At 42.6% G+C, this 27,091-nt stretch overlaps 2 protein-coding genes and 1 long non-coding RNA gene across 6 annotated transcripts; 1 reads left to right on the forward strand and 2 right to left on the reverse strand.

Moving 5' to 3' along the window:
• The first annotated feature begins 38 nt into the window (after positions 1-38).
• On the forward strand, positions 39-14,359 carry DCLRE1C (DNA cross-link repair 1C). Of its 2 annotated transcripts, XM_055807074.1 has the most exons (14): positions 39-172; positions 304-355; positions 2,269-2,353; positions 5,260-5,319; positions 6,551-6,606; positions 7,235-7,336; positions 7,632-7,704; positions 7,866-8,006; positions 8,459-8,560; positions 9,175-9,311; positions 9,483-9,537; positions 11,010-11,098; positions 11,947-12,047; positions 12,843-14,359. In XM_055807074.1, exons 1-14 carry the CDS (start codon positions 64-66, stop codon positions 13,802-13,804), a joined length of 2,124 nt encoding a protein of 707 aa, XP_055663049.1. In that variant the 5' UTR covers positions 39-63; the 3' UTR covers positions 13,805-14,359. The 2 variants fall into 2 exon arrangements, with proteins under 2 accessions (XP_055663049.1, XP_055663050.1); XM_055807075.1 differs by lacking the exon at positions 2,269-2,353 and having other exon boundaries at positions 107-172.
• Positions 8,723-11,948, reverse strand: LOC114012880 (uncharacterized). Its single transcript, XR_003555604.2, has 2 exons — positions 11,754-11,948; positions 8,723-9,029 (listed from the first exon to the last, which is right to left on the reverse strand). It is a non-coding gene; the product is annotated as an uncharacterized LOC114012880 (long non-coding RNA).
• On the reverse strand, positions 13,440-26,937 carry SUV39H2 (SUV39H2 histone lysine methyltransferase). 3 transcript variants are annotated; one of them, XM_027790569.2, is made up of 7 exons: positions 26,802-26,937; positions 25,498-25,643; positions 23,840-24,511; positions 21,871-22,017; positions 20,163-20,292; positions 18,564-18,679; positions 13,440-13,560 (listed from the first exon to the last, which is right to left on the reverse strand). In XM_027790569.2, the coding sequence occupies exons 1-6, from the start codon at positions 26,818-26,820 to the stop codon at positions 18,570-18,572; spliced, it is 1,224 nt and encodes a 407-aa protein (XP_027646370.1). In that variant the 5' UTR covers positions 26,821-26,937; the 3' UTR covers positions 13,440-13,560; positions 18,564-18,569. The 3 variants fall into 3 exon arrangements, with proteins under 3 accessions (XP_027646370.1, XP_005240224.1, XP_055663053.1); XM_005240167.4 differs by lacking the exon at positions 13,440-13,560 and adding an exon at positions 15,533-16,542; XM_055807078.1 differs by lacking the exon at positions 13,440-13,560 and having other exon boundaries at positions 15,533-18,679.
• Between the last annotated feature and the right edge of the window lie 154 nt (positions 26,938-27,091).

Genomic DNA, 27,091 nt, shown 5'->3' on the forward strand with positions numbered 1-27,091 from the left:
CACGATTGGCTGAGGGCTGGGGAGGCGGGACGGCGGGGCGGAAGTGGCGCGCTATTCGCCGCCATGAGCCGGTTCGGGGGTCGCGTGCACGAGTACCCGGCCCTGTCCATTGACCGCTTCGACCGCGACAACCTGCGCGCGCGGGCCTACTTCCTGTCGCACTGCCACAAGGGTGAGCCCCGGCCCCGGCCGGCCCCATGGCAGCCGTTCCGCTGTTGTTCCCCTCCCCCCCCCCCCCCCCCCCCCCCCCCCGTGTCCGTCCATCCCCGCACCCCCGGTGACAGCCGTGCCCTGTATCCCCAGATCACATGAAGGGGCTGCGGGCCCCCGCCCTGAAGAGGAGACTGGAGGGCAGGTACGAGCTGGCGGCGGGGCTGCGGGGGAGGGGGCTGCCGGGGGGGGCCGCAGCGTGCGGCGCCGGGGGGCCTGAGAGACAGGCGGCTGGTTCAAAGCGAAGCGCCAGCCAGCCAGTGTAAGGGAGCTGTTGTGGGTCATGGAGGCACAGGAGCAGAACGGGTTTGGGTGGGAAGGGACCGTAAAGGCCATCTGGTTCCACCCCTGCGCCACGGGCAGGGTCACCTCCCACCAGCCCAGGTTGCTCCCAGCCCCGTCCAGCCTGGCCTTGAGCACCCCCGGGGATGGGGCACCCACAGCTGCTCTGGGCAGCCTCTGCCAGCGCCTCACTGCCACCCTCACAGTAAAGAATTTCTTCCCAGTATCCAATCTAAATCTCCCCTCTTTCAGGTTAAAGCCATTCCCCCTTGTCCTGTCGCTGCAGGCCCCTGTAAAACGTCCCTCCCCAGCTTTCTTGTCGGCCCCTTTAGGTACTGGGAGCTGCTCCAAGGTCTCCCCGGAGTCTTCTCTGCTCCAGGCTGAACCACCCCAGCTCTCCCAGCCTGGCCTCACGGCAGAGGGGCTCCAGCCCCCTGAGCATCTCCACGGCCTCCTCTGGGCTCACCCCAACAGGTCCGTGTCCTTTTGACGTTGGGGACCCCAGAGCTGGACGCAGCGCTGCAGGGGGGTCTCACAAGAACTGAGCAGAGGGCAGAATCCCCTCCCTCACCCTGCTGCCCATGCTGCTGGTGATGCAGCCCAGGGTACAGCTGGCTTTCTGGGCTGCACACACACATTACCAGCTCATGTTGAACTTTCCATCCACTAGTATCCCCCAGTCGTTCTCCACAGGGCTACTCTCAATCCATTCATCCCCCAGCCTCTATTGATACTAGGGACTGCTCCAACCCAAGTGCATTTGCCTTGTTGAACTTCATGACACTCATGAACTTCATGAGGATCCCCACCGCTATCCCCTGGAAGCCTGTTGGTGTGTGGAGCCAGCACTGTGACTGCTGTGAAGAAGGCCAGCTGTGCTCTGAGGTATATGAGCAAGTAGGTAGCCATCAGTTTGAGACAGTTATTCCCCTCTGGCCAGTACTTTTGAGGCTTTGCCTGGAGTACTGAGTCCAGTCCTGGGCTCCCCTGCACAAAGAACACCACCACTGTTTCGGAGCATGACCACCAAGCTGGTCTAGGGCTGGGGCATGTGATGTGTGAGGAGAGGCTGACAGCTGGATGTCCTCAGCCTTACGAGCAGGAGACAACCGTGTATTTGCAGGTAGCGGTAGATAAGATGGAGCCAGGCTCTTCTTGGAGGTGCATAATGAAAGGGACAGGGACACCTTTTCTTTTTCACCATGAGGATGGTCAAACATGGGAATGGGCCCAGAGAGGTTGTGGGCCAGTTCCTAGGCACTGTTTAATTGATTAGAGTAGATGTCGTGTTTCCTCAAGTGCAAGCAGAGAATCTGTTTTAGCTTGTCAGGCTTCTTTGTGCACTGTGCAAAAAGCTAGAGCTTTATAGGAAGTATTTGGTGGTCTGCTTAACGCTAACTGCTTGTTCCAGGGGAAGTGCACATCTGAAACAGAGCCTAGTGGGTATAGAAACAACCAAAGATATGTGTATATGTGACCACGCACTTTATTTATGTCTACAGAAAACCACGCAGGCAAGGGCACACATAAGTCTGTCTCTGGGTTTGCTGTGTTAGAGAAAAGCCCGCTCAACAAGGCAGAGTAACTCACCTTTATCCCACTTCAGGCTGGGGGAGAACAGCTCCTGCGGGCTTACTGCTCTGCAGGTCTCTTCAGCTGAGAGAGGGCTTTGAGCGCATGTCTTGAGGTACTAGGTGCCAGGTGGTGATGTGTCATTAGATTGTTCTCTGCCTCTGCTTTAAAAAACACTCACCTGTGTTCTTTGTCTCCTTGCAGCTTGAAAGTTAAATTATACTGCTCACCGGTAACTAAGGAATTGCTGTTGACTAGCTGGAAGTATAAGTTTTGGGAGAATCACATTGTGAGTTTTTGGGTTTCTGTGTTTTTGGTTTTTTTTTTTTTTAATTCACATTTTCCAAGCAGTGATTCTAGGGAAGAGGAAGCTTCCCCTCTGCAGAAATGTCTGAATGTTGGTGTTGATAGTGTTTCAGGGCTTAAGTACTTAACAACAGTTTGTCTTTTCTTCCTGCTTGCTATATGGACTTGGTTTATTGTTGTTTACTGTTTAATTGTATTTTTCCCTCCGCAAAATGTATCCTTTTCTCTCAAGTTTATCTTTCAATGTACAGATGGAAGACATTTATCATTTGTATTGTTCCCTCATTTCCTTACCTTGCTCATGTCTCTTTGCTCCAGTCCGTAATTAATTTCTCTTGCTTCATTTAGTCTTGTGTTGCTCAGAGTATATATAATCTTTTAATTAGCCCATTTTCCAAAAAACAAAAGGAGAATTAATCTCTCTAACATGAAAAAGTTTTAGTGATGTAAAATCACTGAAGAACGTAATTAGTTTACTTGATTTCTGCTGTTTGGAACTAAACTTCAAGTGATTGGTGGTTGTGTACAGGTGTGACTTGTAGTTATTTCCTTCCCTTTACAGATGTGGGCTTTGAAATTGAGCACATTTCTTTTCACATCTTAATGTATGTACCTAACATCATCACATAGTGTTAAGGATTTTGCTGATTCCCCCTAAGCAAGGACAGGAGAGTTTTCTAGTCAAGAAGGACTTCAGACAAGCTGAAACTTGTTTTCTTGGGGGAGTTATGGCTCAGAGTTTCCTTAAATAGGTTGTAAGTGGGGGTCTTAAGCTCCATATCCAAAGAAATTCATGCAAGTGGGACCTAGGAGGTAAGTCTGGGAAAGAGGAAAAAAAAGTAGGGGACTTTTTTGTTCAGGGTCCTAGTTTAAGTATGAAGCTGAGGGAGAAGATAACTAGCTTTATATGAAAGCCTTGGGAAGTGGAAAGATTTAACAACTGGGGAGTGAACTCAGGGCTCTGTAAAAGGGACTCTGAGTATCCCTTAGGCGTGTTTGATGTGTGATGGAGCACAGCATGTATAGGTGACAATTTTTCTAAGCCTGTAATTTTTGGCTAGCAAAAATAAAGCCAGGTAGGTTTGTGGTAGCTTTTTTGTTGGTGTCTTTTTTATTTATTTATTTTTAGTTTTAAAAAAGTGTCCATTTGCTTCTACTGTCCTTTGAGTTTAACCTAGAAGGTTAATCTTCTAGGTTAAACTCTTGAGGAGAGATACCTGTAAGCTGTTAGAACTTTGTAAGAGCAGTAAAAGGGAAGTAGGCAGTGCTGGTCCTGACATTCCTGTTTGGGAAAAACTTCACGTGGGAAGAGATGCCAGAGGTACCTGTGGTACAGTCTAAGATGAAGCACAATTAACACAAACCAACACAATTTTAAAAATACATAGGTGTTTGCAGCTGCTGCTCCCAGGAGTGACTGCTGGTAATGGCATGAGCTGCACAAGCCCTAAATCAGATGGCAGCTGTTAGATGTTCACAAGCTGTCTTACAACAAATAAGCTTTCTACTTGTAGCATGACTGGGAAATGAATTAACAGCTGATTTGATATTCGCTAGACTGAAAAAAGCAATCATGATGTCAGCTTCTGTACAAATGTTTTTATGATTTCCGATCTGACCTTTATTTGCACATATGGCGTAAGAGGATCTTTGAATCTGTTGCTGCCTTTAACATTTAAACTATCAAAGATGAGGGGAGAACTCTGATGGAGATACTATCATTTATGCTTATGAAGCCAAACGGTGGCTGTCAGCGAAGAATTCTTTTGAGCAGTTTAGATCTAAAACTTGATGATTGTTTCACTGCAGTAGGAAATTTGAGAATTACTGAGAAATACTGGGCATGCGGAATTTAGATCAGCTGCTTGAGTTTATTCAGTGTCAGAAATTGTAGGTGATAAAATTGAAGTTAAAAAAAATCAGCTGTTGCTAGTGGCTTGAATTCTTAGTATAAAATACTTTTCGTCACACTTGACACATCTGTGTTTTGGAGCAAGCTCTCGGCTTGATTGGTGTGGTTTCTGGTGGGGAAGCCAAACGTTAACACCTTTGTCTGAGTACCAGCTGAACGGATCTTGTGGAGCTGCCCAGAAGTTTGACGTGGTATCTTGTGCATCCATCTAGTACACTGAAATCCAAGGTGCTGAGGAGACTGCTCAGCTGAGAAGCTAGAGGTTATACTTAAGGAGGGTAGTGACAGGAGATTTTCCTTTCACTTTGGCTTTTTTGGGTAGGAGAATTATATACAAATATTGTCTGAAACAAAGGAAAAAAAACAAAACCCAGAAGGATGAGAGAGGCGCCTGCATAGCAGCGCTAACCTTGCAGATGGCTACAGAGCCCATATAGCACAGCACATGACTCTTAGTAGAGGATATGGCAAAACAGGGAATTAATTGCAGTCTATAGATTAATTATCCCTACACAAACACAGAAATGTGCACTGCATGTGATTTGTGGGCTCTGCTTCTGGTAACAGGGAACAGTGAGGAGAAGTGCTTCAGCACAGAGACCTGTCCTGGCAAGATCCACTGGTGTGCTCTGGGACTGGGATGTCTTGGGCTTTGCAGCCATCCAAAACCAAGGCATATGATCCAGCCAGAGAATGTAGAGCTGTTGCTGTTAGAAGTCCAGTGTGTTCTGACTTTTTAAGGCATACATACCTTGGTTGAGGTATTTCCATTTAACTTTTAAACAACTTTTAGGAAGCTTTTTTTTTCCTGCTGGAAATGGAAATTTGTGACTTGCTATGGGAAAATAAGCTTCATTTTACAGGTTTAGCGTTAGCCACAGTGGGTGCTAAAGATGCCTACGTAATGAATGCTTAGCCATAAGCATGAAACAGAATATTCAATAAACCCTGTAATGCATTTATTCATTTTGTTACAGGTTGCACTGGAAGTTGAAACTCCAACTCAGATTTCTTTAGTAGATGAAACATCTGGTGAGGTAAGTTACAGGAAAAAAGAGATTAATATATTTTTAATGGGCAGTAATAACTGTTTAAATGAGCATGGGAAATGGATCTTAGCTGTAACATCTGACAAGCTATTTTTAAAATGTCTGTTCCCTTTCTTTCTAAGACATGCAGCCACATGAATTCTTCTTCCTGGTTTTGTTCTTCGTATCATGCCATTTTTTGGTAATGTCTTTCCAGGCTATTGAGTGATCTCCAACTTACCTATTATGATTCTTTCACTTTGTAATTCCTGGCTTATTTTAACAAGCTTTAAGTGCAGGACTTAAAGTTCTGGTAGAGCATCTCCAGGCAAAGTGTATCCCAAGATATTTCCATGATGCTGGTGAATGTATGGTGAATGAAAAGCTGGACATGAGTCAGCAATGTGGATTCACATCTCAGAAGGCCAACTGTATCCTGGGCTGTGTCAAAAAAAGTGTGGGCAGCAGATTGAGGGAGGGGATTCTGCCTCTGGTCCACTCTTGTGAGACCCCACCTGCAGTGCTGTGCCCAGCTCTAGGTTCCCCAGTACAGACATGGACCTGCTGGAGCGGGTCCAGAGAAGGCCATGAAAATGATCAGAGCCTGGAACACCTCTCCTGTGAGGAAAGGCTGAGAGAGTTGGGGTTGTTCAGCCTGGAGCTGAGAAGGCTCTGGGGAGAACTTATTGCAGCCTTTCAGTACTTAAAGGCAGCTCTAAGAAAGATGTGGATAAATTTTTTAGCAGGGCCAGTAGCAATAGGACAAGAGTAATGGTTTTAAACTAAAGGAGAGTAGATTTAGATTAGATATAAGGAAGAAATTCTGTAGGATGAGGGTGGTGAAGCACTGGCAGAGGCTTCCCAGAGAGGTGGTAGATGCCCCATCCCTGGAAACATTCAAGGCCAGGTTGGACGGGGCTCTGAGCAGCCTGGTCTAGTTGAAGATGTCTCTGCTCACTGCAGGGGGCTTGGGCTAGATGAGCTTTAAAGGTCCCTGCCAACCCAAACTGTTCTATGATTCTGTGCTGTCTGGCTGACTTGCTTCATCTCTTCTGGCATGACAGGATGGTTGTTCCTCTTCAGGGCTTGTTGGAATGTGGAGACTGTCTTTTCTTTCAAAAGCAATGCTTAATGCTGCAAGAGGCTGTGGGGAGTAGTAACGTATTGCTTTCACTGTATCAGTGAAAGTACTGGTAGGATTTATTATGCTGTGAAAATAATGCTAACTCGTCTCTTCCAGAAAGAAGATATAGAGGTGACACTTCTCCCAGCCGGTCACTGTCCAGGATCAGTCATGTGCGTCCTTTAATACTCCAGATGTCTCTGCTGAGAAAATTGTCCTGTGGAGTTCTCACTAAGCACTGGGATTTATCTAACTAGAAAAATTTAAAACTTTTACTTGGAGATGGTACTGTTGTGGCAGGGCCCACCAGCTTTGGCCAGGGTTGGAAAATCACTGTACTGTCTGGGATCTGTCCAGACAAAGTGTTACCTTGGTGGGGCAGATTACTTTTCCCCATGCCTATTAATAACAACTCTTTTGATTTCAACTGCACTTAAAAATGGTGTAAAAACCTGATAAAAATTTTCCATTTCTTAAGGATGCCTTAAAAAGAAGGTGCTCAGCTTCCTGGTACTGGTGTCTGGTAGATTCCTTTGGCTGCAACAGACAGTTGGGCTACCCTCACAGAATCTGTGAGGCTTTTGTCTTCAACTCTGACTGGCCTAGGCACAGATTATTTTCCAGACATGCTGAATCTGAATTATTTGGTTTATCTGAAATTACTCTAGGACCAAAGTGAGCCAGATATTTCTGTGACATCATACATTAGTCACATAAACCATCCTAAGCAAGATAACAAATCGACACGTGGCATATAGTGCTTTATATTGTTGAGTTTGACCAAAGTGTTTCTGTTTGTAGGTTTTTGTTTGAAGGTGAAAATGGCACAGTGCTGTATACAGGGGATTTCAGGCTCGCAAAAGGAGAAGCAGCCAGAATGGGGCTTTTGCATTCGGGGACAAGGTGAGACTTCAGCTATTGTCATTTAGAAAGAGTAAAAGATCACAGAGGATTTGTGTGGACAGGATACTGTCCAGGTATGGACAAGTCAGGAATAACGTATTCTCTTTTTTCCCCCCGCTGTTTTTTATTCTGGATTAAATATATTTGTGGTCAGGCAATACTGCAGTTACAAGCCCCTTTTTACTAGCTCTTTGTAATAAAGAGGAAGAATTGCCTCCTTTTGAAGAGAGAGGAAGTGGTATGTCTTAGTTCTGTGGGGCAGTGCTCATTCTGATACCACGTTTCTCTCTTTCAGAGTAAAAGACATACAGAGTGTGTATTTGGATACTACTTTTTGCGATCCCAAATTTTATCAGATCCCAAGCCGGGTAAGTCTAAGTTGTGAGAGGAAAGGTCTTTAAGGCTGCTAATTAATTAACCACCCCTTTGTTAGGTAAGTCTCACAAGGCAATGACATTTTGCATTACCAAATCACAGGACTTCGGAAGTATCTTCAAAGATGATTCACAACATTTTCTAAACTTTTCAGGAGGAATGTTTAAATGGGATCTTAGAGTTAGTGCGAAGCTGGACCTCACTGACTCGTTATCACGTTGTGTGGCTGAACTGCAAAGCTGCTTACGGATATGAGTATTTATTCGTAAATCTCAGTGAGGAACTTGGAATTAAGGTAACGTTTCTATAATTGTTGCTGACAAACAACTTAAAAAGCTACAGTTGTGCTCAAAATGAGTTAATTGGTTGATTTCAGTCTGCAACATCTGGGTTCTCCAGGGAGAAGTTAATCCCCAGTTTTCAAGCTCAATGTTTACCTTTCTCCCTTTTATCTTCTGAATGGTAAAAGTCTTCTCATTAACATATGATGTTAATAGCTAGCAGATATATTCTGACTTTCTTTGGTGAATATTAATCCCTCTTCAGCATAGAAGGTATGTTCTGCTTGTTCTAGATGTCCTAGTTACTTCTGGCTAACACTTCTCTGCTTGGACATTATTCATGGGCAGTAATTGTTTGAATGCCTACCAGCACTTGTTGAGAGCAGAACCACATCTGTATAGTTGCTTCAGCTGCAGCCTGGAAAACACATGGAGCTAATTAAGTGTGCACTCTGCCTTTCTCTAGGTGCATGTAAACAAACTTGATATGTTCAGAAAAATGCCAGATATCCTCTACCATGTTACTACAGATCGACACACTCAGATTCATGCCTGTCGACATCCTCGGGTGTGTATCATCTTCCAAAGCCTCTGCTAACATTACCGTAAAAGACTGGCTATAGGTGCTAATATTTTGGTCCTGTTGTGGTAATGAAGACTTGGGCCAAATAGTGGCTTAATGTAAAGTAGAGAAAGAACTTTAGTTAGTGGATTGACATTTTTAAAAGAAAAAGAAAAAAAAGGAAAAAACACATTTAGCTGCTGCTAGAAATAGTTTAATTGTACTTGAAACTTGTATTTTTAAATCAGGTAAGAGAAGCAGCAGATTAGATCAGTCGGGTATTATACATTTCAGTGTATCAAAGGCAGCTCAGGTGATGCCTCTTGCAGCGACATACTGTGTGTTTGTAGTGTATGGCCCTCCCTTCCCAGGATGTCTGTCAAGCTGAAGGCTCCAGTCTGGAGGACTGGAGGTTGAACTGGAGCTGGTTTGTTGGGGCATCGGTCTCTATGCTTGATTTGCTTTGTCAGCTGCACTGTAAAAGCAAGATACCACAACCAAGAATGTTTCAAAGGGGGTTGGAAGTGAGGCGAAAACTAGGTCTGGCTAGATACTCTGTTGCTCAATTTCTGGGGGAAAAAAGGTCAGGATTGCCCTTAATTTTATATTGCACTTGGCAGGATGATGACTGCTTTCAATGGAACAGACTGCCCTGTGGGATGACTTGCCAAAATGGAACTCCCTTGCACATCATCAGCATCAAACCCTCCACTATGTGGTTTGGAGAGAAGATCAAGAAAACCAGTGTAATAGTGAGGTGAGCACTGGGGCCGTGCAGAAACCCTTTGTTTCAGGTGTGTACCTTGCCTGATGCTTGTATAATGGAATTTCAAAATTGTTTAAGAGTAGGTTATGCTTGCCTCCTGACTGAGGATGGAGGATGAAGAGCAGCTGCCTAATTTTTATGCCTCTTTTTTTTTTTTATAAGGACTGGAGAGCGTACATACAGAGCGTGTTTCTCTTTCCACTCTTCATACAGCGAGGTTTGTATATTTGTAGTACTGAGTATACACTGATTAAAAAAAATTAAAGGAGTTTTGATTATTTGATATTGATATATTCACATATCATATGATTTTATATAATACTGATACAGAGTGGATGATATGACTTGTTACAATAAAACTTTTCAGTAATAAGACATAAGGGGATAGAAAGTTCTGGATGCTGAAGGCAGAGAAGTTTGTTTTAATACAGCTGCAGAAGAGCATCTTAAGGTAGGGCAGGATTATAAGCTTTTTTTTTTGTTGCTCTCCTCAAAGCATAGGTCAACTTTTTGGACTACGTTTCTTTTTTAGTGTAATTATGCAAGGCTTAAAGCTTGGGATTTTGGTTTTCAATACATCGTTTATCTCCTGTGACTCAGTTTTGAGGAGGGTTTAACTTCTTTTCCCCACCCCCACATTTAAACACAATTTTCTCACATTGTAGCTGCCGCTGTTACTCCTCTTTCTGTGTTAAAGACTAACAGGAAAGAAAACTGGTCATGGCAACATCCTCTCTAGAACCACACGCTTCCATTTAATATGGCTCAATCCAGTTCTTAAAATACTTCTCCTAAGAAACTGAACCGAAACAGGATCAGTGCTAACAAAATACCTGCCACAAAGCCTTCCCCATTCAAAATGGGTATTATTCAAAGCCCTAGCAAGACAGTCCTGTTTTTAAGTTCCTGGCTAAATTTTAATTTGCTATGCTGTGTGGAATTTTTAATGGAGGTACAAGTGTTGTACATACAATGTGGCAGCATTGCTAGCAGAACATGGCGGGTAGTGTATTGTAACAGGCTTGTATCTCCACATGCAAAAATAGGTGGGTCCTACCGGTCTGTGTAGATAGGGGTGTAATCTGCAACCTTGCAAGTGTTTTCAGTGCTCAGCACTGATAAAACCTCAGCTGGAGTGGAGTGTCCCAAACCAGACCCAATTAATCTGTAATCTTACAAGTACAATCTTACAGAATTTCTTCTATAAGAAATTTACAGTCTGGAGAGCAGAGCATCTAGAAGATGACAGAGTAAGTTCTGGAAAAAGTGACTTGTTTTGTGACGGTGGGCTTTTATCATGGATGGAAGTGAGACTTTAGGAAAAGTGGGGAAGAGAATGCCTGATCTGCACAGCTAGGGCCTTGAAGTCCTGTAAGAAAAATGAAGTCTGAAAAGATCTACAGCAGTAAGGACAGGGAGGTGCTGCATCACATTCCCTAGGTGCAGCTCTGTCTAGCCTTTTCTTTCGGAGATAGTGATGGTCTGTGTAGTCGGTAATAGCTGCGATGTGGCTAGGTGAGGCTGAGTTCTTAGCATCCTTTCAGACCTGTTTTCCTTTTACGAAGCTATCTGCTTTCATCGTTTGGCTTATGGGTCCTGCTGGTCTTTACGTGAGACAACTACTTGTTGTGCATGTGCTTTGATCAGTGCTGCTGATGTAATTTGTTAAACGGCTCTTTCTTAATTTAGATTAAGGATTTCCTGAGCTATATCCGCCCTGTGAATGTATATCCGAATGTACTGCCAGTGGGTGGGACAGAAGACAAAGTTATGGAAATGTAAGTTACAAGTGGCTGCTGAATGGATGTGATCTAGCCTCTGGTTTTGCAAGGACAACTCCCCTCCTGAATCCCAGCCTCTCAAGCAGGCCACTGCCTTTTGCTTTGTCTGATAATTCAGATTTTTTTTTTTTAATTTATATATATTTTTTTCTATAATTAGTCCTGTGAACTTCAGCTTTCTCAACACTTGTGTTATGCCTGGACTCAGCACTTGTATTCCACACACTACTTATATGCATAGAGGTTTTTCTGTTGTTACTGGAATCTGAAGACATACTCATCTCACTGTTCTGTGACTGATTCTGTTTGTCATTGCTACTTCTCAGAAGTTTCTTTTAAAGAGGGTTTATCTGGGGATTTGAACTCCTGCCCTCTGTGTAGCATCACAGAGGCCTGTTGTCTTGTGCTGCTACAGATGTTGGCAGCTTAGAAAGCACTCTTACGGAGCAGTGGTGTCAGTCTGAACAAAATGAGGACTTGTTTCTTTGTTCCTTTTTCTTCTCCTTAATAAGAAAGGAGATACTTTACCATTACTGAATAAAACTGCAGGTGGCTTTTGAACCCTGTCATCTTGTCTTCTCTAAGCAAGGGACTAAAGCATAGTTTCCAAATAGTGTGTTAAGGCAGATATATAGACATGACAGATATTTACCTTTAAGCTGCCTAAGTTCACCGATGAATTAAGAACTTTTCCCTAGCTATTGCTGCTTTTGCTGTAACGCTTCTGCTGCAGTACCCGTGAGAGATGTAAAGCAGCATACTTAGATCAAGTTAAAAGATTAACTTCTGCTCCTGAAAGTATCTGGTGAGTTCTAAATATTAATTGCTTTTCTCATTCACCTCAGATTAAAGCCATTATGCAGGTTGTACAAGAGAAACATGGAACCCAGGTACAAGCCCTTAGGAATGCTGAAGAGAGTCCAGAAGAGAGACTTGTCTGATACAGGTAAAGGTTCTGCTGGTGCAACACCGCGTTGAACCAAAGTCTGGGACTAAGCAGAGGTGCCAAAAGCCATGGTGTTCGCTGCAGTCTGTGTTCAAAGCAACAGTTAGAAAGGAAAAGTAAAATTAAATTAGGTTTTAGGAGGATGAGAGAGCACTGTGTAAAAGCACGTTTGTCTGCAATCTTAAAATGTACTTGATGTACACTTAAAATGTACAGCTACGGTTTCTGGGCGAGTTCCTTGCCACAGTCCTAGAGCATCCCTAGTAAAGCTTTTTCTAACTTGGATCACCTCCCGTGTTATGGAGGACAGAGTGGTGTATCACTGGTATTGCTCCTCTTCATTATCTTGCACTGCTGGCTTTTTAGCACCTCGTAGCTGTTTTAACTTATGATGGTAAACGGATGCTGTACATAGCCCCTGGAAAAGCCACTGGGGTACTGAAAGACAGCTTCAGGCCTGCTGCATTCTCTTCGGCTGTTTCTTAAGTGTCAAGTATGTGAGGGTGACATGGTCCTGGCAGAAGATGTCAGGAGGCCTGAATTAATGTGTCTACTAGGCCTACATCTGATTTGGCAGCTTTCCGTGTAAGGCACTGTGCTAGACAAGGTGAATACAGTCAGTAACGTCCTGCCAAGTCTCTGTTGGGGTTAAACTTTTTCCTGTCTTCATACTAAATTAATTTTTATTAAAACTGCTGTCAGTTTTAATTTTTTTGACAAAAAAACACCTGTTTAGCAGAGCTGTGGACTTCCTTCAAGTGGTTCCCTGCCCCCCCCCCCATATTTTCTTGACAGATGAAGATGATCTCTTTGATTCAGAATTAACTTCTGCAAGGCGCAAGATTCCAAAACAGCAGATTGAGGAGAGCAGGCCCTCCAGTACAGTACAACCTGAAAACGCTGAACGAAACATTGAGAGCACAGAAAGTTACAAAGCAACCACAACTTACACCTCCGTCAAGGTAGACTTCGTGGACTGTGAGGAATCAAATGATGATGATGAAGATGACGAAGAAGAATCTGAAAAAAATACAGTTCAGGTTCTTTCCTGTGAGCCAGATGCCACTTCCACATCAACTTTCAATGGATTAACTAGTGATCAACAGGAGTCTAATGCTGATGTCCCTCGCTGGGATGCATTTTTCAAATGTAACAAACCAGATGAAGGCTCTGAGAACGAGGACAACTTCCCATCTTTAGCAGATGCCGGTGGCTCCCAGTCACTCATTAGTGATTCAGATGGAATAAGCGACTCTACACACATCTCCTCCCAAAATTCTTCTCAGTCAACACACATATCAGAGCAGGGGAGCCAGGGCTGGGATAGCCAAATGGACACAGTACTCATCACCTCCCAAGAGAGAAACGCCTCGGACTTCAGCTCCTTAAGCAAAGGTGGGAGCAGAGCAGTTGTTTCTGTGCCACGGGAGGCGGCCAAAGACAGTCAGCCTGACAGCAGTAGGTGGAAGCCACTGGGACAAAACAGATCTTGTGCCTGTGACGTTGCCTGTAACTTGAAAAGCAAAGGCACTGAGAAAGATGCAGAAGCTGGCACTGCTGATGTTGGAGATGCACTAGTGGAAGTAACTGATAGCCCCAGGACTCCCGATTTGGAACTGAGGCGGGACTCTCAGAGCTCCTCTGACTTTGAAATTCCCTCGACTCCTGATGCTGAAGTGCCTCAGCCAGACAAACTGCAGTGCTTATATAAGAAGCTAGCAGCAGGTGAAAACATAGTGAGAAAAAAAGTCTCTTAAAGACACATATAACTGATTACAGCATGATAATAATGAAATTTGTTTATTAAAACCCCGTATTATTTTTCTCTTTAGTACTAATTACTAACTGCAGCTATGCCAATTTAGGCAATTTTGTCAAAAATAGCTTACTGTCAGAACTAGGAATTTGCAGCATGTGTAACTTGACTGTTCCTTCCATGAAATACTGACAGGGATGTATTCCTAGGAGGGATGGTAGAAGCCTTCTGTTGCCTAGGTTCACTTCTCCAGGACTGCGACAAAAAATGGACCAGACAAAACGAAGGGTAGAACACCAAATGAAATTTAGTGTTTCTCTTTATCAGGAGCTCTAAGAGTTTGCCTTTGATTATATATGTGATCTCAGGTTTTAATGAAATAGTGTGCTGCTTGTGTTCCTCCCCACAGTTGCATCTTCCAGAAATGACCATGCAAACAATGCAATAGTTGCACTTTGACTTTAATCCCAAGTTTTCACTGCAGTTATTCTTAATAACAATGGTAGAACAGATGAGAGAACTACTGAGAAGTTTGGTTGTGTTTTTGTTTTTTTTTTTTTAAATAATTGTTCATTTCAGGTCTCTTTTTACACCAAGCAAGTGGTGGTGTCCCATTGTAACTCCTGAATGAGGCACCGTACACCATCAAATGGTTTAAATTCAACTCACTGCAACCAACTTGCCATTGGTTCCTCTGTGCCTTGGTTTCTTCTGTTTTTTTCAGAATGACTTAAAAATGAAATCCTGTGGCCAGCAGCAGTAGCCTGCTCTGGATGCTAATGCACAGCAGCAGAAGCTAGCCTGTTACCCTGGGCAGGTGGCTATGTCACTCAAGGCTCTTACAGTGCCAGATTTCACCTCCTCTATACCATTCTGTTGACTTCACTGAATTCAGACATGTTTCAGATTTTTTTTTTTTTAAATCAAGACAATACATTCTCTGTGCACATGTGCCATCACAGTTAAGTCTTTGCCAAAATTTTCTGCTTCTAAAACAGAAATGTAATTCAGGTCTTTGTTAAATGGCAGTGCCTTCAAAAATGCATAAACAGCAGAAGTCATCTAAAATATGAGGCCTTAAGTCACAAAGAATTAAACAAACTTGTAGTGTGACAGCTCTCCCCTCTGAGTGTGCCCTCAGTCTTTCTGCCATCTTCAGCAATATGTGGATGTTAAACCAGCCAGCATTCTGCTGTCAGGAACAGTGGAAGGATGGGGTGGGGGGAAGAACAATTGCTATTGTCTGTGTATGGTTTAAGGATATTCACAGCCATATATCTCTCCACTGTTGCCTTACCTGCTCTGTTCCTAGGGTTTGTTAGCATAATTTTCCAGATGTGGGTTTTTTTTTTTTTTTAGCAAGCTTGCAAGTGAGTTAAACTGTTACCAGAACTACCTCTGTGAATAAAGTCATGCAGAGCAGAATTTCTTCTATTGGCTTGTTTCCCTACCTGTATGGCACATGTCAGTTACAGGCTGCTGAAGTATACAGGAACCCAGACTGCTTTAGACAAGTCAACAGTATAAATTTATAACAGTTTGTATCAGCCATAAACTGAACAGGAAACATGACTTCCTCACAATTGCGCTACTAGTCCTTGCAGTGCTAGAAAACTTGGGTAGAGAACAGGAATTAAGAGGTTGCAATCTTAAAGCAAATCCTATGGCTACAGTTATTTTGGCAGACTAAGGTTGTTTGTGTTTTTTTTTTTAAGAATGACAACAAGAGAAAAACTAAATTTAATTTATTTTATCAAAAACTATAGGAAGATAGCAATACTAGAGATCACACATTATGAAAAGAAAATGTTCCTGAGCTTACAAACTGCATATTCTAATGTACACGGTCCTAAAACATACATTAGAAATAACCAAAAGATTGACTTGAATTTGAGATTGAAATAAATAGATAATAGTTTTTCTTATGGGTAATCTTGCAGTTTTAGTTTTACTACCAAAAAAACCCAAACATTTAAACCCAACAAAAAAGAACAGCTAGAGGACAGATCACAGGTAATCAGTCTCTAAGAAGTACATACTCACAACTGAACCTGGTGGCCATGATGCTGCTGACAAACCATAAACCAAAGCAAAGGCAGAAGCTAGGCTGGTTTAGGCTCCTTAAAAATTGAAAATAGCTTTTTCTCCTTTTCCAATTTGGAAATTTTCCCCCAAACTCATAAAACCAGCAAAAGGAGTTTCAAAAGTGACACAGCGTCCCATTAAGCAATCCAAATGCACTGTGAATATGGAAATATAAAATACTGTTCAAGACTCTAAACTGGAAACTGCATACATGGGTTTACTTCAAATAAATACAAAATACTGTTACCTCCCAGAACATAAATTAACAGTCCTTTATTTATCATACAAGAGGTAACACACATATCCTTAAAGAACAGCAGTGTGGTTCCAGTGCTGGTGGTAACATATACTGCCTTGGGAAAGAGGCAGACACTGAACTCAAGTACAACTACTAATACTTTTTAAGTTTTAAAAGGCATTTACTGCAGTATTTAAATCAAATTGGGTGTGAGCATAGGTGAAGAATAAGGGTGTCAAACTGGCCCTGTGTCACCTGCCACAGGGAGGCCAGAGAAACCGATTTGGTACAGAATCCGTTTCTTGCTGCAAGCCACTCTTGCCATCCTGTAGCGACAGGGAAAGCTGCAGACTGCAGCACATTAAGGAGCTGGAGACTGCAGATCCCATCCATGTGGAATGCACTGCTGCATCGGGCTACATGCAAGAGAAAATGCTGATGAACTCCAAATGATACAAAGATCATCTAGAGTTTCCAAACATTAAAGCTCCACATTCCACTTAAACATTATATTAAAAAAAAAATAAATTATAGCGATTTAACATGATAAAAAATGACCAGATTCAGCATCTATCCAAGTGTGCAGGTACAGGTGAGCCTGGTAATGTCAAATACTTTTAAATCTAAGCAAACTTTCTCCTATTCATTAAACAATATAAAGTTATCTATTTCAACGTGTATCTCTTCATATTGTAATTACAAAACTTACACAGCACTTCCAATGGCCCATACTCTTCACCCCAACTGGGAAACTGATTTTGGCTAGTAGCATATTAAATTTCACTTTCTGCCAAAGAGCCGGTAGCTTCAGTGCAAATGCAACTGTACTGCTTAATGAACAACCAACCTGTATTATCCTTTGAAACACTCTCTTTGGAGTGCTAGTAATTAACATGAAGTTTAAGGCATTTTCTAACAAATTAAGTAAACTATTATATGCTGGATACTTGACTTCATTCACCTGAGCCAACAGCTCTGCACCTTATAAAGGCAACTAGCTGACCTATGATACATAGCTAGCATCCATTTATGGAGCGTCCATTTACTAAGCAACATTATTCTGCCTGACCCTATCAACATTTACATGATTTGTAAGCAATTTGCAAATTTTACAAGCTTTTTAATCCATGAGAATAAAGCACTTGGATCATCCCTGGAGCATGGATCTTGGCTGTAACCCCACTCAATCTAACTCAACTGCTCTTCAGTGTTGTTGAAGCCAAGCAAAACTTAGCGTGCATCACAAATATATCAAGACAACTTTTAAGATGATCGGGGGGGGGGGGGGGCAGGGGGAAGGACAAGCAGCTGAAGAACAATACATTTCTCAGCCTTTACATTCAATAAAATCTTACAAATGTCTACAGCAAATGAGTAAACACACCCCTAGTCTAACTTTACTGAAGTTTAACATTTTTGCAACAAGAAAAAACAGTCCTAGTATCTGAAAAGTCTGTCATGGGATTAAAAAAAAGTCACAGTATGTAAAAACTTAATCAAAACCAACTGTGAATAGAAATCAATTCCCAGGGTATTTTTGCACCTAACAGATAACTGAGCATATCACTGTAATGCATCAGCTTTGTTAGACAACAGGCTGCTCTCCCTATTCTTTTGTTATCCATTTCCAAACTATAGCCAGTAATTTGTTTCAGCAATGCCTTCCAAATTTCTGCAATGAAAACAGTGTGTGTTACTACCAATAATCCACTATTTACAAATTCTCTGTAGAACTGCAGACTTCCTACAGCATCCTAACTAAACATCAGAACGTAACAAGTGAAAAAACTTCTATATGTAAAACTCCCAAGTAACATAACATCAGCTAAAGAAGTTGAAGACCTTGACCTTGCACCTGAAATGTGCCAACACCAATTACTTGCACAGAGTTCAACTGATATTTTACAATTTGCTCTGATGACTGTCCTTAATCCTTCACCCCAGTGCCATAAATGTTATTGCTAATCTCTTGAAGCTTTTCTTTATACAGGGAAAAAAAAAAAGAAAAAAGAAAATGAACCATCAGCTGTGATTCAGATTTCAAATCAAACGTCTCGATACTTTATAAGGTCCAGAAAACACATAACATTACTTCATCCCACTGAAATTAGCTCCTAAAAGGCCTATGGCTGTAAGCTCACTCTTGAACATTCAAATCATGGTACATTTAAAAGTTTTCTTAGCATACATTTTACTGCTTCCTAAATAATGGTTCTAGAAAAAAGCATTTTTAATCCCCATTGTCGGTTTTGTATTCGCCTGAAACACTACATCTCTTTCTTTGGCCAAGGCCATTTCAATTACAAATGTAATGCCTTGTGTTTTCACTATACTTATTTACATTAGATGTAAGAATACTTGAATATATTTATGAAAGAAGAGTCATATTAAAACACATTTAAAAAGGGAACGAAGTATTATTTGTGACTTTGGATACCCAAACTCAGTTGAGGTAACCTCTGCAACACACAGCTCCGCATTTACACACAGTTCTGATCCTCTTTCTGGATGGGCTAAGACCATCAGCAGAGTCTGAAGTCAGATCTATTGAACCTGTGACAGATAAACAGAAATAAGGAAGTTTTAAAAGACAGACCGAAACTGCTAGGTATTCAAACGGCTCCTGAAAGCCTCCTACCACCGCAGCTCTTAAGAACTGTGCACAAAGCTGTACTCATGTTCTACTGACACCCAGGTTACAACTACTTAACACACCACTGATCATATGTATCAGAATCCAAAGCTCAACACATTTGAGCCTTGTACCCTTAGGTCTGTATCCGTACTCATCTGCTGAGAGCACAGCCTGCCTCAGACGTCAGTGTCACTGACACCACAAAAAAGAGGAGCTTTAAGGATTCAAGTAAGATCAATTTGTCAGTACTTAACGAGAAATTCTACAAGAATGAGGTACAGGTCCACAGTGCAAAGATGCTTCTCTGAAAACAAAACAGCAGGGCAAACAATACATTGCTGTTGTGGGTAACTGGTTTGTGTGCAAAGGCTGATACACAACACCCCTGCCAGCAAACCTCAAAAATTTTTTACTGTACTGGAAAAAAATTGATAGAACAGTCTGGGCTGGAAGGGATCTTTAAAGATCATGTAGCCCACCCACCCTGCCATAGGCAGGGACATCTTGCACTAGATCAGGCTGCTCAAAGCCCCGTCCAGCCTAGCCTTGAACACTGAAGGGAAGGTGAGTTATCAAAGAATCACAGAACAACCCAGGCTGGATGGGACCTCCAAGCATCACCTGGTCCAAACTTTCGTGGGAAAGGGAGTCTAGATGAAATTATCCAGCACCCTGTCCAATTGCATCTTGAAAACCACCAGTGACATGGACTCACCATGTCCCTGGAGAGCTTGTTCCAGTGAATGATGGTCCTCACTGCAGCAAAACTTTATAACCAAAGAGCTGATAGTATTTCATGAAGAACTTTGTTTCCTCAAGTCTCTGCATAAACATCAGTGTACCCACCACCCCAGTAAAACAGCAGTAAACATTGGACCGTCCTTCTATCCTGAACACCTGTACCATAGGACCCACATCCACAACTGAGGCCTACAGACAACAGAATCCAGAGACAAACCTATGCTGCCTTAGACCACTCAGCTGTTAAAAACTGTCTTTTTAAGTATCACTAGCAGATTACTTAGAAAGTAGTTTACTGGAAATGCCAATTTGAGTAAAGGAAAACTTTTTTTTTTTCCTTTTAAGAGTAGCCTGATCATTACTTTGAGCATTCCTGTGAGAAATCTTCAAAATTATTTGCCTCATTAGACATTCCAACCACAATCCCTTGCTGTGAGCTAGGAGTGCCAACAGAAGTAATGCACTAGAGGTGCACAGAAAAGTTTCTGGGTGCCATCCTGTCTGCACTAAAAGTCAACGAGCGATGACTGTTCTACAATCCACAGAGCTGGGTTAGGGAGATGTAGTGCCCCACCTAAAACACTATCTAATCAGTCAAGCTGCAACAAAACCCACCAGTCCCCCAAACCTCTCACAGAAACAGTGTTAAAATCTGCAGACCTTTCATCTGATAGTCAAAGGTTAGCTCTTCTCCAGCCTTGATGGTTCGTGTAGAAAACAGCGCTATTCGAGGAAGACGCAAGTCGAGGTTATCAATAAACACATTGAAGACTTGAAGATTTGGATCACACTGTAAGCAAAAATTAATGTAGTTCACGTTAAAAATGCACGCAAGTTTCACTGAAGTGTTTAAGCAAACCAAGGTCCCAGGAAAGGAAGGACTGGTTCTTCTCTCAGTGACAGAAGTCTGAAATTAAGTTATCTTCTGAAATCAACAAATGATGTTCTTGAAATAGTGTTAAAGGAGAACATTCATAGCTTAGAGTTAAGTCCTTTCAAGAAGGCAACCTTTACACAGTATGTACAACTACAATAATATGCAAGAGCCTATAAAAAAATAAAAATGGTACCTTCAAAAGATGACAACACAAAAAGATGACAAACAAAGCAATTAAAGTTACCTTCAGAAGTATGTACCTACAAAACCCACAAAAAGCATTAGAAGTCGAAAAGAAAAAAAACACCCTAGCATTTCAAGCCACACACACTTGCTATTCTGCATTTAAGTTTAAGCACTGCTCCCCAGGTCAGAAATATCATTTTCATACTATACATAAATTTCTATTTTCAATTGCTAATCTGCTTGGCTTCTGAATTATCTGCTGTGGGCTGGGTGGCAGGACAAGGGTCAAGGACACCAAACAGGAACTAGAAACTGCTTTATCATTTTCTCTGGATTAAATGTCAGAAGTCAGTAGTCACTGAGACTGACTGCTAAACTCTGCAAGCTTTTTTTTTTTTTTTTTTTGTCAACAGTAAAATATAACCCACGTTAAAGAATAAGAAGTGAAATTAAGACATTTAACTTTACGCTGAAGAGGGAAAAAATACTTCACTCCCATTTCTGAAAGTGAAGAGCAGTTGCCTGTATCTAAAACTCTTCATCCTTCTCCCTGGCAAGCTCGCATGAAATACAAACATCTCAGCTCACAAACCTGAAGACATGAATTTACTGTAGTTGTTAAATAGTAACTGCATACCTCACAAACATTACATCAGTAAGAAATAATAATTTTTAGTTCAGGAATCTTTATAAATGCAGTTCAACCTTCTCTTTAAGTACTTCAGCTGAACAGGAAATAACACTACAAAAGTTTCCTTTTAAAAATTTACTTTCAAGTTCTCTGGCAAGTTTAGATTTAGGAAGGAAAAAGGTATCTACAGGGGAGAATTATCAAAGAAAACATAGGAATTTTTTTTCTTCTACCAGTGCTTGAGGGATGAAAATTGGCACAATCCCCTATCCTGTCCTGCAACAAAACAATGCATCGATTCCTATAGTCTTTGACTCTTCACTGATTTTACTAAGTACTTCTCTTGTGTTAGGTCTTTCAATTACCTGGAAAACCCCACACCAACCCTATTTCGGTTATCTAGAACCAACAGATTCAGTGACAAACCCAGCCCTACCAGATACGCACTTTAGGCACCCTCTCATTCCCAGATTTTTGTAGGTAGTCTTACTCCAAGTAAGGCTAAACATTCTGTTCTATTTATTATGTCATCTAACTGACTGGAGTGTGCTGGCATGAAACAAACTACTCCAGAAAAACTGTGAATACAGTAAGAAAATGTTTACAGTAGAAGGTATTTCTGCCACAATTAAGAGTAATTCTCCAAATTCTTAGTATACAAAACAAAGTCTTACACTGTGATTCACAAAGTGGGACACATTTCCATATCGAGCTGCATCTACTGTAAATTCATCTGAGTCATAGTCCAAATCAAACAAGTATGTATTTCCCTGGTTATCATACAGCTGGCCTCGTCTCTCTGCTTCCTCACTTGTAATCACCTAAAAAAAAAAAAAAAGAAAAAAAAAAAAAGAAACCTGCATCTTATTAACTATTACTAAATTAAAACAAAAATAACAATTGAATTTGGAAGAAAACTTCACTTAGTAAAAAATATCACATTCGCTTTTTGATGTTGAAATAGCATTCCATCTCTAATGAATAAAGAATACATACATACAGCTAAACTCATTAGTAACTGAGGCTTCTCTGGATGTAATTTGTCTACAGCTGATGTGCAGCACTACCTTGTCTCAGGAGGAAAAAAAAAAAAAGTATCAGCACTTTCTATTAAGAGTTTTGATGACAGATTCAATCAACTGTTTCTACTTGAAGTTTCCATCCGCACAATTTTTTCATTAGACCCAGAAAGCCTTGTTTACTTCACATAAAAAAGTTGCAACTTTCTCCCTTTGCAAAAAGATCAACAGGTATCAGTCTTTACAACCTAGTCATGTTTGCAGCTCAGTATTCGCCTCCTTACTCCCTAGAAGCATCTCTTCCTGCTATCCTTGACTGCAGTGAAAGATCCTATTCATGACAACTTAAGACAGCTACATCACTTCACAAAGCTGAACTTATGCTATTAAGCTTGCACATACTAGCACAAGGTAGAAATCCAGAAACTCCTTAAAGGAAGAGAACTACAGTCACTTTTGACAGAAGTAAAGCTTAAACAGTTTCATCTGCAGCCTGTTACGTTAAATGTATTCTGTTGTGCACACTCAGCAAAGAAATCACAATTTGGCAGCAAGACAGATAGGTAATATGGTTGAATTGGACAAAAAAACCCCTCTAAAATCTTTCTGACAGATCAGATTTGAGAACTTACTCAGCAGTAGGGCCTAAGCAGATTCAGGTGAAAGGGTAAACACCACCTCCTTCCCTTTAAGCAGCAAAATTACATAATCATCTTTCTGCACTGACCCCTCAACAGAATGATTTCTCTCTTGTATATGTACAAGAAAGCTATGAACATTTATGGCCGGACTTGATGACCTCAAAGGTCTTTTCCAACCTAAATGATTCTATGAGAAGTTAGAAGATCTGGTGCAGGAAGCATGGACAAAATATAATTAAGATCATAAACACCTGTACAGAGGGTCAAAAGGAGTTATTTTGAGTCAACTTAGCAGCAAGGCACAACAGACTGGATCAAAGAGGCTGCCAGGAGCTACTGATGCAGAGAGCCCTGAGGCTCAATAAGACTGAACCAGATAAACACAGGGCCATAAAAAATTTTCAACAGTTACTTGAGGTCTGTATTTTATAACATGGAAGTTGTCTGAAATAGTATATGAGATTGAGTAAACAGATAATACTACATACTACAAGTCTTATTCTTGCTGATAATCAAAGTAATAAATATGTCTGGAAATACTGCCTTAGAAGTTCAGACAAAACAGAAAACGGACTGACGGACTGGGTGGGGAGTTTGGTAATGACCATGCCTGGGGAATGGCAAAAAACTGCAGTCATAATCAGTGAAGAATGAAGAATACAACTGCCACGAAAGAAAAGAAGGACTTGCTTTTTAAAATGCTATTAGGGCACATATTTAAAATAATTCTTTAGCAACATACAGTGTAAGTAGTCTCTTTACATTCAATCTTTTACAATTGCTCTGGAATGGAGAAATATTCTGGACAATACAGTTTTGCTGTCATCTTGAATGACTATTTACTGCATTGCTCTAACTCAAAAGCAGACAGATTCTATCATAGTAGAAGTCAAGGAGTGTTAGAACTGAGAGAAAGCTCATCAGGATTTTCTCTAATATTTCCCTTATGGTAAATTATTCATCTATGTGAGATAAATACATACCTCTCCGACATACTCCATCACAAAACTGTTGGTTTTAATTTTCTGGAGTGTTTTTACTCCCCAACCACGGCCATTGTTAGTTCTGAAGATGCAAAGAGAATATGGTGTACCTTTCTGTACTATCCTATTAGGGCAATCAGGCCCACACCTACAAAACGAATTGCATTCATAGATGGGCAAGCCAGGCTGGATTTTCAACTTCTTATGTTTATTGTAAGCCAAAATAAATCCAGCCTCCTTTGGACAGCACTTCTCAGCAGGGCAGTCCATGCATTCACAGCCAGTTGTTATTCCATTTATTACATTTATTCCTGGAGCAGGTTTATACTCGTTAATGTAGTAGAAGTCTAAAGGGGGGCCTTCAAGATCCACAGTGTTTTCTACCAGAATCATTGCTTTATGATTCTTCTTCCTGTTGAGATCTTCTTTCCATCTCTGCAGAGCTATTCTTTGCTTAGCCTTCTTTACAATGTACTCTGCAACTGCAGGTTTCAAAACTTTACCATGGTTTCTCACTTTCAGTCCTTTGCCTTCTCTCACCCGAGACAAGTACTCATTTTTGTCACTAAGAAAGTTTTGAAGAAGCACTGGGCATTTCAGATTTTTCTGGGGTTCCCAAGTATTTGAAGATTCCGGCCACCCTTTCCATTTCACAAGATAGTATTCTGTGCCCTTGAAATACAGAAACAGATACAGATTTAGCCCTATTTCGTGTTGCTGAAATCCAGCATCACAAGAGTACACAGACAGACATAAGAGCTCTGAAGTTAAGAAACAGCAATACGGTGCAGAAGGTCTTGATGTCCTCATAACAATTAGAATTGGTGAGGAAGAGAAAAACCAAGTTTTCTATTTGCAAATTAACTTACAGCACAACTTTGCATATCATCTCTAGGGGCAAATAAATAAACAGGTGGGATGAACTCTAATCACTAGCAGTATACTTGGAAGAGACTAGTTTTTTAAGGTAGTTATGTAAGCTATGCTAACGACCTGTATGCACAAGCAGAAGGTAGTCGTAATCACATATGGAACAAAAAAAAAATATTCTAAACTTAGCAAAAAAATCTCTAAAAACCACTATTTGTCACATCAACCACCCCCCACCCCCCAAAAAAGTGTAATCCATTCAAAACATGTAATATTGTATTTATAATCAAGAAGCATACATTTTGTACTTATTTTAAAAAGGCCAAATAACTGTAACAAGGCCAAATCCTGAGACTGAATTTCACTGGCACGATCAAGCCATAGGAATCCAGTTGCAGCACATGGCCCTAACTCTTCATCAAATAGACTACAACAGTCAAGAAAGAAATACAGATTGTAACCTGCAAATAAACGAGAAGCATCACAATACATACCAGGCTGCAACCTAAGAGCATCAGCATTTTGCTTAACTTCTAGATACACAAGGGTGAAATATTTTGTATTCTAACATCTCTGTAATTTCAGGAAAAGACCTTCCTTCGACATACCGAAAGCAGCAGCTATACCGCTTCCTGCTTACAGTTCAAAGTTGAAAAGATACTTCACTTGATGTCAGCAAGAACTTTGTCCTCACAGCCTGCTACTTTACATTATGCGCAAAACTACCTTTGGCTTGCTTCCAAATTTCAGCTGAAAAGAGTGATCAAATTGGTCTGTGTTTCTCTTACCTCTTCTACCTTGTAGTCACACAAATATTCCACCTCATAACTCTTTAGACTCCTGTTGGTGATTCCAATGGATTTACATCTGAGATTTTCCTTCCTACATAATTCTTGGAGGGTCTCAAGTGAAGCTAGACATGGCACATACCAAGCTACAATAAGAAAATTGGTAAAGAATCCTATTTTAATGTCTCGGCTAAATTGAAATCATTATGCCTCATCCCAGAGTCCCCACATTACCATTTGTGATAGCAGTCTACAAGCCTCTTGTACACCTACAGCATCTCATAGAGCCAAACTCAACCCTTCTCTAACAGGTGAAGTGAAACACGTCAGCAATTCCCTCACTGCACCTTTATTCCATAGAGTACGTACATTTATAAAGAAGAACAAATATTCTGGAGGGCAGAGGCTTCCACAGGTGCAACCTGCACTGAGAACCGAATCATTTTCCTACAATTACAGCATCCCATAACCGAACTATGAGGAAACCTCCGTTCTTTTATGAGAACGCCAAATATCTGTCGTTAGTCAAGTGGAACCGTGCACTCGCGATGCAACCATGGTAACTGGACGAGGAAAGCAACATCCACAGTGCTCTTCCAGAGGAATCACGGGTGTCCTGCCAGCTCGGCGGGTGTGAAGGGACACGAGGCTGCGCACCGGGTCCGGGGCGCCAGCTCCCCGTCAGCGCCGACGAGTGCCGCCGGGGCGGGCCGGGGCGCGGGGCCGCAGCCGCGCGTTGCCAGGCGGCCAGGCCTGCGCCCCACTCCCCGCTCCGCCGGCCGGGGCTCCGCGCGGCTCTCCCGCCTCAGCGGCCGCCGGCAGCGCCCAGGGCCCCCCCGCCCCGGCCGGGAAAGGGCGGCCCCCAGAGGCGTTCACCTCCGGGGCGCACCGCCACAAGTTCGCGAAGGCGGGCTGGAGGGCGGCAGCTGCCTTTCCCGCAGCCGCCCCGCGCCCCTCGCTGCCCTCCCAATCTCCGTATTTACCTCAGGCGCCTCCCCGCAGGCTTCCCCCGGCCAAGGGGGAAAGCCCCCGCCACGCAAGCGGGCAGAGCCCCCTGCCCTCCCCACCAGGCCCCGCCGCCGGGCCCGGGTCGCTGCGAGCGGCGGCAGCGGGGCCGAGCGAAGCTGGGCGAGAGGGGCCGGCGGCTGCTCCCCGCCGCCGCGGGCACACACAGCAGCGGCACACAAAGCAGGCCTTCCCGCGCCCGCCCGACGCACGGAGGAGAAAGGCAAAGCTCAAGCGTAGAGCCCCGGGGCGGCCCAGCTCCCCCAACCCCCGCGTCCCCCTCACTGCCGCTACCTCACCTCCTCGCCAGCCCTCCATCTTGAGGAGGCCGCGCTCCCGCTGCAGGCGCCGGCGGCGGGTCGAGGCACGCGCAGCTCCGCCCCGGAAGGGAACTGGGCTGTGTGTGCTGCGCCGCCGCTCGCAGGCAGCCCCGCCCCCGCAGCACTCGAACGGCTTTGGCGGGAATCGCCTCAGCGCGGTTCCGCGCCGCGATGGGGGGGAGGGAAAAGGGCCCTGCGGGCGGAAGAATAAAAAAAACCGAAGCAAAATCCAAAGCGAGGGCTGTTTTGTTACTATAGAGCACTACCTG

This window comes from Falco peregrinus, chromosome 6 (assembly GCF_023634155.1).
Source record: "Falco peregrinus isolate bFalPer1 chromosome 6, bFalPer1.pri, whole genome shotgun sequence".
NCBI lineage: Eukaryota > Metazoa > Chordata > Aves > Falconiformes > Falconidae > Falco > Falco peregrinus.

Coding starts and splice junctions, on each gene's coding strand:
- DCLRE1C (XM_055807074.1), top strand. CDS start 64: ATGAGCCGGTTCGGGGGTCGCGTGCACGAGTACCCGGCCCTGTCCATT. Junction 8,007..8,458: donor GTGAGGAACTTGGAATTAAG/GTAACGTTTCTA, acceptor GCCTTTCTCTAG/GTGCATGTAAACAAACTTGA. Junction 9,538..11,009: donor TCCACTCTTCATACAGCGAG/GTTTGTATATTT, acceptor TTCTTAATTTAG/ATTAAGGATTTCCTGAGCTA.
- SUV39H2 (XM_027790569.2), bottom strand. Junction 20,293..21,870: donor CCCACTTTGTGAATCACAGT/GTAAGACTTTGT, acceptor TTTTGCTTACAG/TGTGATCCAAATCTTCAAGT. Junction 18,680..20,162: donor CTTTGACTATCAGATGAAAG/GTCTGCAGATTT, acceptor TATCTGTCACAG/GTTCAATAGATCTGACTTCA.